This window comes from Zootoca vivipara, chromosome 1 (genome assembly GCF_963506605.1).
Source record: "Zootoca vivipara chromosome 1, rZooViv1.1, whole genome shotgun sequence".
Taxonomy (NCBI): domain Eukaryota; kingdom Metazoa; phylum Chordata; class Lepidosauria; order Squamata; family Lacertidae; genus Zootoca; species Zootoca vivipara.
The window spans coordinates 43,269,243-43,281,319 of NC_083276.1; the positions used below are offsets into that span (position 1 = coordinate 43,269,243).

The window sequence follows — 12,077 nt, forward strand, 5'->3', positions numbered from 1 at the left end:
GAATTCATCCCAGAGATGATAATAATAATAATAATAATAATAATAATAATAATAATAATAATAATAATAATAATAATTTATTTGTACCCCACCCATCTGGCGGCTTCCAACAAAGATTAAAAATACATTAAAATGTCTCACATTAAAAACTTCCCTGACCAGGGCTGCCTTCAGATGTCTTCTAAATGTCAGGTAGTTATTTATCTCTTTGACATCTGATGGGAGGGCATTCCACAGGGCGGGCGCCACTACAGAGAAGGCGCTCTGTCTGGTTCCCTGTAACCTCACTTCTTGCCATGAGGGAACTGCCAGAAGGCCCTCGATGCTGGACCTCAGTGTCCGGGCAGAATGATGGGGGTGGAGACGCTCCTTCAGGTATACAGGACTGAGGCCGTTTAAGGCTTTAAAGGTCAGCACCAACACTTTGAATTGTGCTCGGAAACGTACTGGGAGCCAACGTAGGTCTTTCAGGACTGGTGTTATATGGTCTCTGCGGCCGCTCCCAGTCACCAGTCTAGCTGCCGCATTCTGGATTAGTTGTAGTTTCCGGGTCACCTTCAAAGGTAGCCCCACGTAGAGTGCATTGCAGTTGTCTAAGACAAGACTATGGGATAGGGTTTTTGATCATGCAGCCTGCTCAAACCATTTGAGAGATGGGGCACATGATATGTTCCTTGGCCCTTTTCAGTATCCCGTGTTGCTGTTCCCAACTAATTTCTTCTCAATCAGTTCATTCAATAATATCTAACCCATCAATAGCTTACCTCTATGGACATAAAGTGCCCAGCCTTCAATAGGTTGTTTCCGACTTGTTCCAAGTCTTCATATTTCAGCCATCGCATCTCTATATCACGCTTGTGTTCCTCATGGCGTTTAATAAGCAGCTCAGCACCAAGAAGATCATTGGCCAGTTCCTCGGATATAATCAGGGCTTGCATTTCCTTGGCCCAGGCCCTAAAGCAGTTAACCAAAAGGGAGGCTCTGAGCACCAATATTTTTGCCACGGATAAAAGTGGAAGGGATTCCATTAATTCAAAGGGCAGGTGGAAGTTTTTTCATTCAGAACATTAGTGCACACACAGTAGCTTTCTATTGTACTTAAAGTGCATCCAAACAATTCTCAGAGGGATTATGGCAGCTCGGAATGGTGCTAAAATGGTTTGTGATGTAACCTTTTGGAATTATCACGCGTTTGTACTGAACTGCATTAATTAGAATCATTGAATCATCAAATTGTAGAGTCCGAAGGGACTCTGTGGGCCATCTAGTCCAACCCCCTGCAATGCAGGAATCTCAACTAAATCATAAATGACAGGTGGCCATCCAATCTCTGCTTAAAAACCTCGAGTGAAGGAAATGTGTCATCTGCACATTTGATGAGCACACCCTCAATACCTTCACCCAAGTCATTCATAAAGATGTTGAACAGCAATGGGCTCAGGACAGAACCCTGTAGTACCCCAGCTGTCACTTTTCCCCAGAATGATGAAGTACTGCTACTGAGCACTCTTTGGGTTGGGTCAGTAAACCAGCTACAAATCCATCTTAGCCAGCCTGCATTTTACCAGCTTCTCCACGAGAATATAATGGGGGACTCTGTAAAAAGCCTTAATGAAATCAAGATACACTACGTCCAAGGCATTCCCTTTATCCACCAAGCTTGTAACTACCCAAAAAAAGAAAATACATTTGTCTGGCATGACTTGTTTTTGAGAAACCGATGCTGTGTTTTAGTAACCACAGCAAACTTTTCTAAGTGTTCACAGAACAACTGTTTCATTATCTGTTCTAGCACCTTTCCCGGTATCAATGTCAAGCTGACCGGCTGGTAGTTACTTGGGTCTTCTCCCCACACCTTTTAAAGATGGGGACAGAATTTGCCTGCCTCCAGGCTGCAAGGACCTCACATGTTATTTATCTGTTTGTCTTTGTTTTTCTGATTGATTACACTTTTTATTGTTGAAATGGTTATCTATGTTGTTTCTAACAATTTGATATGGGAAGGTCTGAAAAAAACCTAGAAAAATGGGGGGATCCAGCCCCCCCATTCCCCCTGTTTTTCCCCAAAGCTGTTTTTATTTTATTTTTAAAAGAAAAGAGTTTGATATAATTTGAATATCCCACACACTCCCCCCCCATTTCCTCCCAGGAAAAAAACACCCAGCTTTGTAAAAACCCAGAAAAACCTGCCCCCCATTCCCCCACCCGGCCTCCCCATAGGCTCTATTTGTTGCTGGAAAAACAGCATATATATTTTAAATTAAGTACACACACAAACTGCTCTGTTACAATCACATATTGGTCACATTGACATAAGCTGATTTTACGGTACCAATGTCACACCTTTATTGCTTTAACACAGGCATAGGCAACCTTGGCTCTCCAGATGTTTTGTAACTACAACTCCCATGATCTCTAGCTAACGGGGCCAGTGGTCAGGGATCATGGGAGTTGTAGTTCCAAAACATCTGGAGAGCCAAGGTTGCCTATGCCTGCTTTAACACATCCAAAGACCATATTGCGAAAGCAAGACATGCAGGCCCCACATGTATTTGATCAGCTTGTACGTACATTAGTTCTCTGCAGTCATTGATGTAGATCTGAACATGTTCTGCCTGCTGTAGCTTCTGCTTTCTTTCCATACACTTCTTGTCCAGTTGCTCCCAGCACTCATCTGCCTCTGCTAGTCTTTTCATCATGTTGCTCCTAGGCTGAGGGTATAGGCGGCCAAGACGCCAGGCCTCCCCCCTGATCCTTTCCAGCTCTTTTGCAATGATTGCTAATTCCCTCTGGAACACAGCAAGGGAAATTAACTGAAGTCTGCAGGATGTTGTTTCTCTCTTTATTCATTTCATAACTGCATATGATTTTTATTTTTATTTTACAAAGTGGAGTGAACCTGGAGAAGTTCTGAATTCTCAAAATAAAATAAAAAAGTTGGTGGAAATGTGCAAATTACCATTTTGTCTCACAAATATCGCCCCCAATTAACTTGGCGTAAGGGGAATTGCATGAATTCTAGGCAGATGTGGGCCTGCAACTCTAAATTTAGGTGGCCCGTAAGCTCAGATACCAGCCTGAACGTGTAGTTAATGTGCTCAAGGATTTTGTCCAGCCCACATTTTTGAAACAAACTGGCCTGATTTGCAGTTCTCAGACCAATGTACAGATCAGAGAGCAGTTCTCATTTGCTTTTTTCTACTTCTTCAAATTTTGAAAAACAGCGCTCAGCCCCAAAAGCTGCAGAGCATCAGGTTGTTGATTAAGGGGAGAGAAGGGAAGTGAGTCTATTCAATAACCTCTGTAGTGAGACCATCTGCCTGTGGCCTTCCCTCCAGTGTCTCCCAGCAGCCCATTTCTTTAGGCTATCCGAATAGTTTCCATCCCAGCTAGTCATTAAAAACAACTTTAGGAGTGGGGTTAAAATGATTTATTTTATTTTATTTTTTTAAAAAGCCAGATTGCACACAAAAATGTGTACTTCAAGCTAAAACATGCTCACAAAGTCCAAATCTTCATGCAGTTTAACAACCTTCCCCCCCCCCCACTGAATAATGCAGAAATCGGACAGAACAAACTTATGAACCAACAACGAAAACTGGCATGGACCAAATATAAACTGCTTTTGCCCATCCATAGTAGTGAAGTGGTTTCTGTAAAAGAGAAATAAGGACTTATTTCTGGAAGGGAACGAGCAACAAGAGTACAATAGCTGGAACATCTGCAAAGGAAAATGCAGGATCTTTCCATTTCATTCAACATGCAGCTCAGGGGTAGCCAATGTGGTCCTCTCCAGATGTTGTCCCACCATGCCTGATCACTGGCCACACTGGCTGGGATTTGAGAGAGCTGATGGGACTCCAACAACATCTGGAGGCCGCCATATTGGCTATCCTTGATGTAGTTTTTTTCAAGGTGGTCCATTCCACTTACCTCGAGTCCCTCATGTTGGCTGAGGAGGGTCTGCACACCTGGCAGGTCATAGCCATAATCATCTCTATCCACAACCGCCTCTTTCTCCTGCATCCAACCCTTTAGGTCATCCACATCACGATCATATTGGTGAACCTCATGAGCAGCTCTGAGATTCTGATGAAGGGAAAGATGTGTTAGCAATGCCAACCTTACTGTCACAATATTGCAGTAGACATGAAAACGGGAAAACTGACTTGTGCAGCTAGAATGCTATGCATGGTATAATCTTAAATGTCACTCTAGATATTAGATCCTATATAAAACCTTGCCCCTGCACTGGGTTTTGTTTTTGTTTTTATAGAAATTAAAGGTCACGGAGCTGGCTCAGAGATTCAGAAGTTAGGTTGATTTGCCAAGCAAATCCATCTTGTTGTAGAGGACCACATGGAGGAATGAGTTGTATCTACTGTTCAGTGATATGCATTATCAGTTGAAGCTGGCAGCCCTATTGGTAGCTGAAATGACTTCATTTCCTTAGGGTCTTGTGAAAGAACAAGGTTCGACAGCAACTGATGATTTCCTTTCTATTTCTATTACAGGAATTGTAAGCAGGCACAGTGGGCTTCTCCATGTGATTCATGGGTATTGGCAGTGCTTTTCTTTTTTGAGCTTCTGAATAAAAAGCGAGGTGCTAGTCCTCATTGGTGCCAGCACAAAATGGCTGACATGGGCAGCAAAATAAAGAGGTGACAGTACTCCATATTGGCAAGTACTGTCACAAAAAAAGCCCTGGGTATTGGATTATGATGATTAACTTATCACAACAAATTGTGTGTCTGAATAGGCTCATAAGGTACAATGAATGCACTTCAATAACAGCAATGCCGCAACGAATCAGTCAAGACACAAGAAGTTCAGGATCTCACCTCTGCCCTTATCTGGATGGCTTGCTGCAATCTCTCCCATGTGTCATTGACCTGTTGAGTCTTTTTCTGGATATCACTTATTTGTCTGTGACACGCTCCTTTGAGCTGAGATGCTAAGTCATTTATCAGAAGAACCTTGGCACGTCCCAGAGATCTTACTTCCTTTATAAAATCTTCAAACTTTTTCTCCAGAATCTGTAGGATAGGGAGATAAGTTATACCTCTAGCTTTTTCAGAAGCTCTAATACCTACAAAAGCACAATACTATTGGTATAATATCGAATAAGTCAGGCACCCCCAAACTGCGGCCCTCCAGATGTTTTGGCCTACAACTCCCATGATCCCTAGCTAACAGGACCAGTGGTCGGGGAAGATGGGAATTGTAGTCCAAAACCTCTAGAGGGCCGAAGTTTCAGGGTGCCTGGAATAAACTGGAGTTTGGAAAATCACTTGATTTAAAAACAAGCAAACAAACTTCAAACAAATGTTTCTGATCCAGCCGAATGGGGGGGGGAGGGGGATTTCTTTTTGGCACCTACATAAGAGTTTGATGACAGCAGAAAGCTTGGCTATTCCATTACTTTTCATAAATGTTAAATGTTACTGCTCACAGGCTGCAACCCTAACCCCACTTACCAAGGAGTCAATAGGACTTCAGAAGTAAGTCCTGAACAGACATGGCTAGGGCAGTTTTTGAGAGTGACCAGCATATGCCATCCAGAGCTCTCTATGGAGCTACCGTATGTGAATCTCTAAAATGTATTTCAATGACACAGTAATGTCTGCAGCTATAAAATGGCCAAGGTCTTCCTGCTTGGCAAGAGATAAAATCTGTTTTACCTCAACATCCTCCAAATCCAGACCGTAGTTATCTGATTCAGCCGTGCTCTGCTTTTTTGAAAGCCAGGCATCCACCAACTGGGTCTCCCTCTCAAACTGATGCAGTTGATATTGCTCCTGCAGAGCTTTTATTTGGCTCTCAGCTCTCTGCAGGAGAGAGAGATACTCTTCTAGAACACCCTGGAGCTTGGGAAGGATAGTGGAGCTGTTAGGGAGGGAAAAGTTAACAGCCTTAGGGGGGCAAATCTGTACTGATTCACGTCACAATTATTGTATCCTGCACCTTTCACCAGCACAGCCCCTGTCACTATTAGTGAAAATATCAGTCTTGATCTGAAGCTTAGTAATACATGTGGTGGAGTCTCCTTCTTTGGAGGTCTTTAAGCAGAGGCTTGACAGGCATGTCAAGAATGCTTTGATGGTGTTTCCTGCATGGCAGGGGGTGGACTGGATGGCCCTTGTGGTCTTTTCAAACTCTATGATTTTATGATTCTATGATCAAGGTGAAACATGTATTGTCTGTATCAGTAGCATAAATGCCCGGCTCCCAGGCAGATTACTGATTTGCAGAATGAGTGCAGGTGCATTCATTTTGGTTGAAATCCTTTGTATTTTATGTATGCTGAAAGACCAGTGTATACCAACGAAAAAAAGCCCCCTTTTCTGTTTCTGTGATGGCATCCTGCTCATGGAAAATGGGCCATCTAGTATTTTGCAAACCAAAATAAATTTATTGGTGAGTTCAGGCAATCTGATATGAGGGATGTGCCCCAACCTCCCTTAAAAGGTTGCTAGAGTATGATCATTAACATGGGATCTTGAAAAAACAACTTACTGAAGAATAAAAAGTCCCCAAAGGGCTGTTTAGAGAGCAATGGTACAGAAGAGACAGCATGGACTGTATTGCATGAATTAATAATTTACAAAAGATGGTCATAGGCCATAAAATAATATTTATTTATTTAATTTATTTTTTAATTAAAAGTCCTTTAAGTCTGTGTCCTTTAAGACAACTGAGATAGAACAATTGTCTGATGCAGCATGGCTCATAATTGCTGTGTTTTATGAAGAGAGAGAGAGAAAATCAAGTATTTCAAAAGGAATACAGGGAATACAGGCACCATAATAATAGTTATATAACCAGTATAAAAAGATTCATGCACTGTGATTCAAAGCTGCTTGTGTGTGCATTCCGATTTATGCACAGAAACATAGGTGCCAACTTCCAAATTGAAAAATCTGGGATCGGCAGCTGTGCGGAACCGGAAGTGACTTCCGGCGCTGCAGCCATTTTGGAAATGGGCAGAGCAGTACCGGAAGTTGCTTCTACGCATGCTCTGCCCATTTGCAAAATGGCCGCAGCACCAGAAATCGCTTCTGCGCATTTCCAGAGACTCCAGACATGTGCAGAAGGAGCCTCCCCGGGCCGGTAAGAATCCGGGGGATTTACGGGTTTTTTAAAAATCCGGGCTGCCAGCGGGAAACGGTTGGAAAAACCGGGGTTTCCCAGGGAATACGGGAGACTTGGCTACTATGCACAGAAATGCTCTCCACACAGCGGCTTCCATTCAGTTAAATAGGAACAGCTGACCACATGCAAACATGGCTCATTTGATATCTACCACCTAGAACAGGCATCCCCAAACTTCGGCCCTCCAGATGTTTTGGACTACAATTCCCGTCATCCCTGACCACTGGTCCTGTTAGCTAGGGATCATGGGAGTTATAGGCCAAAACATCTGGAGGGCCGCAGTTTGGGGATGCCTGACCTAGAACAAAGAGCCAGTTCAGACTAATGAGCTACTAGCCTGCTTCTATAGTTTTGCAATTTGCAAAGAGAGACAGCCTTACATGTTGTTCATGTAGTCACTATACATTTACGTGTGTGTTAACTCTCTGAAGTCATGTCTGAAGAAGATCAGTAACCAGTTCAACTCGCCTACCTCTCTGGGTTGTCACTTGTTGAGAGGCGGATTCCTGTTTCCCTCAGCTTCTCCATTCTGGGCTTGAATCCTTCCAGGTCCAGCTTGGCAGCCTCCACTTTTCGGAGCAGTGCCTGAGTCGATTCTTCATTCCTCCCATAATCGGGGGTTTCCAGGAGCAGTCCTCTCTCTGCCACCCAGGATTCCACTTCCAAAAGCTTAAAAGAAATGCAATGGTGATCAAACTTGAATGAGAAACAGGCCCTGGACTACAACCCGCCAAAACAAATCTGTATTTAACAGTGACATAAATCACTAATTAGACACTATGGGCTTGTACACACTTGTCCCGCTTGTCCCGTCACTTTCCCCCGGGAAAACTGCTCTTTACTGCTGAATCGCAGCAAACGTCAAAAGGTTTTTCCCTGGATAGATGTTTGGTCCAATTCAGTGGTAAAAGAATTTATATACTGCTCTCTCAAAAAATGTAAGCAACATAAGAACATTGAAAAGCAATATAAAGCAACCATGAAAACGAATGATTTGGATTAAATCTGCTGTTGGGAGATGGGAGGTTACATCCATTCTCATCCCAGACTACAGCCCCGATTTAAATTGTTTGTCTGAAACCTGTGGAGGAGGAAAAAGGACAGGTATGGTACTGGGAAACATATCCCATCCAGCCAATGACTAATAGAAATATGAGGTTGATTTGTCAGGGAAATGGCAAATGGGGGCATTTCCTTACAAGAATTTCATATCGACTTACCCTGTTTCAAGCAACCAACCAACAATGAAACGAAATACAAATTATTAGAACAGGCAGAACAGTAAAATCTAGTAAGGTAATGGCTTCCATGTTTTAATTATGCTTCAAGCTCTAATAATTTATCAACCTATCAGAAAACCTTCAATCCTTTAAAAGGCATCAAATCCGAACATGAGATTCCAGTCCTATCTTACCTCAGTGAGGAAATGTTGAGCTTCATAAGACTGCATGAGCCTCTTTCTTCTCTCCTGAGCCTCACCCTTCAGATTGTCCAAGGAAACTTCCAGTTCTTTCACCTGTTCCATGATATCCCATGAGGCAGAGTGGCCTCCCTTCACCAGCTTCTGCCCAGTGCTGATCACCGCTTTAGTTAAGGCGTTGTGGCTGCTAATCTCATTTTCTAAATTCTGATAGGTACAACAAAATAAAGCATATTTTGAAAATGAATACGTTTTCTCTTTTATATAGGGTAAGGTCAAAACCATGCATCCACCAACACTCTTAAGAGATTCCAAAGGGCTCAAAGAATGAAGTAGAGGAATTTTGTCAAAGGCCCTCCCTCCATAAGAAGGAGCTGTTTGTTTCTTGTCTCTTTTATAGCGAAATAGAAGTGTTCATAACAAATGCACCTTTCTGAAGCACAGGGGGATGGGCAGGGGGGGGCAAACATGCTTGGCAGCAATACTTTAGCAAAAAGATACGGTTAAGGAACAGTGACGGATAGACTCTGTTTCCAATATTCCCTGCCCTTACTATAGAACCTTACCTGGTGCTTCTCTTGTAAGCTCTGAACAGTTGTAAGGGATTGGCCATAGTCTTTGGAGGATGCCAGGGAAAGTTTCTCATGAATCCAGGTCAACTCCTCACTGACATCCTGGACGAATTGGTACTGAAGTCTGCTGGCCTCCAAAACCCCCCGCCTCTCTTGCAGTGGCTCCCTAAGGCTTTTGTACCTGGAGAGTCAAAATGAAGCCTCAACTTCAGTATTAAGGAAGGTTGTTGGTATCCGTCTGTCTCAAGAGACAATGGAGTGTGCCTCCAGGGGTGAAGTCAAGCCACTGTGTTAACAGCACTGAAGTGACCTCCCTGGGGCGCAAGCCTGGGCAGTGTGTATGGGGGTCCTGGGCTGCCCAGGTGACAAGACCCCCCCAAGCTTTGCTGATGTCGTCCAAAGGGAAGCTGAGCAATACGTATGGCACCAACTTGGCTGCAGGAGTTGCCAGAAGGAGATGTACAAGGAAGATTACAGTCATACTTCGGTTTAAGTACGTCTCGGTTTGAGTATTTTCAGTTTAAGTACTCCACAGACCTGTCTGGAACGGATTAATCCACTTTCCATTACTTTCAATGGGAAAGTTTGCTTCATGTTAAGTACGCTTCAGGTTAAGTACGGACTTCCGGAACCAATTACACTCATACCTCGGGTTAAGTACGCTTCAGGTTGAGTACTCCGCAGACCCGCCTGGAACAGTTTAATCCACTTTCCATTACTTTCAATGGGAAAGGTTTGCTTCATGTTAAGTACGCTTCAGGTTAAGTACAGACTTCCGGAACCAATTGTGTTTGTAAACCGAGGTACCACTGTATAGGATAATAAACGTAAGTGCCAAGACGAGGAATGCAATAATAATAAAGAGTTGGAAAGCGGAGGGTGACAACAGAAAAAAAGTGACAATAGAAAGGAGAAAGAACATAGAGAGAAGGAAAGGAAAAATGAAAAACCATTCAAGCACCTGTGCACTGCATGGTCAACCCTCTCTTCTATCTCATCTGCCAGAAAATGCTTCTCTTGTTGAAATTCTTGCACTGCATTGATAAGGCCTTGCACCTGGTCTCTATAGCCGGCAAAGCTTTCTTCCAATTCATCCTGCTTCTTTAGGAGATCATTCAGAACCAGTAAATTATTGCTGCCTTCTGGGGCTTTCATCTCGCTTTCTAGATCTCCCAACCATTTTTCCACACCATCCACAGTGCGTAGGAAACGTAAGGCCTGAATCCAGAGGAAAGAACCCAGATGTAAAATGACATTTAGAAGCCCCGGGGGGGGGGGGGAGAGAAACCAAATGAGGATTGGTCAGACCCCTTTTACGAGTGCAAGCATAGACGCCACACATTTGCTAAGTAATTCTTTCGTCTCTCCACCTTGCAAATAAAGAAAATCAAATCCGTCTTCTGTTGGCTCATCTTTCTGAACTTGGGAACACCTTTCTAACCAAATTCTTCAATATCAGCACCTTCAAGTGACCCTATCTTCCTTGTGAGTCATAATTATGTTCACATTATTTATACTGCTGGTGGAAAATCCTTCCTCCGGCTAACCTTGACTTTTAAATTGGCAACCTGTCCACCAAACAAAGGTGAGGAATGTGCAGTCCTCCAGGTGGCACTGATCTGCACCTCCCATCAACCTTGTGAGCATGGCCAAGGGTCAGAGATGTCGGGGGTTGTAGTCCAGGTTTATCTGGAAGTCGACTTCCAGCTGCACTACTCTTTCTCTATTGTCACCCCGCCCCCAGGTGTTTTGCTTCACCTTGTAGGCATCTTGCATCTTCCTTCTCTTTTCATGGCAGTTTTGCAGCAACTCATTCCAAAGCTCATCTATTTCCTGCAGCCTGGACTGGATGGCATCAGAGGCACCATGACCCTCCTGGATCATTTTCTCTCCTTCCTGCAAATAAAGAAAATCAAAATCTTTTCTCTTGTTAGCTCACCTTTCTGAATTGGGCAACATCTTTCTGAACTACATCCTTAAGTATCAACAGTTTCAAGCAATCTCATCTTCCTTGGGACTCATAATTAAGCTCAAGTAATTTTATTTCTGATGGCCAAGCATTCTTTTGGTCAGTGAACCAGACTTCTCTGGCAGCCCCTCTTCAGACTTACAGCTTTGATTCTATCTAGGTGGCTTCTGTTGGCCACAATCTCCGCCTGGAAAGTCTGCTGCTTTTGCAGTTTGGCCTGAAGGTTGCTTGGGTCTCTCCAGCTCTCATCCAGAGCAATGCTGTTTTTTTCATTCATCCAGGCAGCCACCTTTGGGGAGAAACAACAAGGAAGTGAAAAAGGCAAACAAGGCTGGCAGTGTCTTCTGTTCCTCCGTCAGGCTTCCCACTTTGAGCACTTCCAGGCTGACAATATTTACTGGGTGGGGCTCAATCACAGACCAGCAAATTCAGTTGCACAGCAGAAGCTGATTTGGAGCTCTTTCATAACAAGTGAGCTCCCCCCAAACAGCAGATTTTTTGTGATAATGAAAGTGATGGGAGAATGCAGTAGAGTGGAAGATGTGGGATGACACTTGCTTTGGACGCAACGTCATCTGGCTTCCTTGCAATCCAATCAGAGTGACTGCTCAATAACAAGTTGCCCTTAGGCAAAGGAGACTCACAAAGAAAATGTTGTAGGTCACACTCCAGCATTAATACCCAGGATGACTTACAGTTAAGAGATCCCGCAGAGTTCTTTCAGAACTATTCCTCTATTTGCTTTCCTCCAGGTATTTTAACTAATTAATGTGCAGAAATGGTTGATGGCAGGCTCCAGCCTTCTCCGTCTCCATATATACACTGAATGCCTGGAAGGAGCTCCCACATGTAGAATTGTCAGAGAAAGGGCTCTGTCCACACAAGCAGGTTCCCAATCAGTAACAAGGCCCCTACTCTCATGGACAGATCTCCATTCAGGCATTCATTCTGGCAGTGGCTTTCT

General features: G+C 43.6%; 1 protein-coding gene across 1 annotated transcript in view; it reads right to left on the minus strand.

The window, feature by feature from the left end:
• Positions 1–12,077, minus strand: part of SPTBN5 (spectrin beta, non-erythrocytic 5) — a 113,789-nt gene that overhangs the window by 13,877 nt on the left and 87,835 nt on the right. Inside the window, exons 49-59 of the mRNA XM_060273618.1 lie at positions 11,256–11,402; positions 10,903–11,040; positions 10,106–10,362; positions 9,139–9,325; positions 8,567–8,779; positions 7,625–7,821; positions 5,682–5,886; positions 4,842–5,036; positions 3,934–4,089; positions 2,572–2,789; positions 765–954 (exon numbers count right to left, since the gene is read on the minus strand). Coding sequence (XP_060129601.1) covers positions 765–954; positions 2,572–2,789; positions 3,934–4,089; positions 4,842–5,036; positions 5,682–5,886; positions 7,625–7,821; positions 8,567–8,779; positions 9,139–9,325; positions 10,106–10,362; positions 10,903–11,040; positions 11,256–11,402 — 2,103 coding nt within the window. The remainder of the gene's footprint in view (positions 1–764; positions 955–2,571; positions 2,790–3,933; positions 4,090–4,841; positions 5,037–5,681; positions 5,887–7,624; positions 7,822–8,566; positions 8,780–9,138; positions 9,326–10,105; positions 10,363–10,902; positions 11,041–11,255; positions 11,403–12,077) is intronic.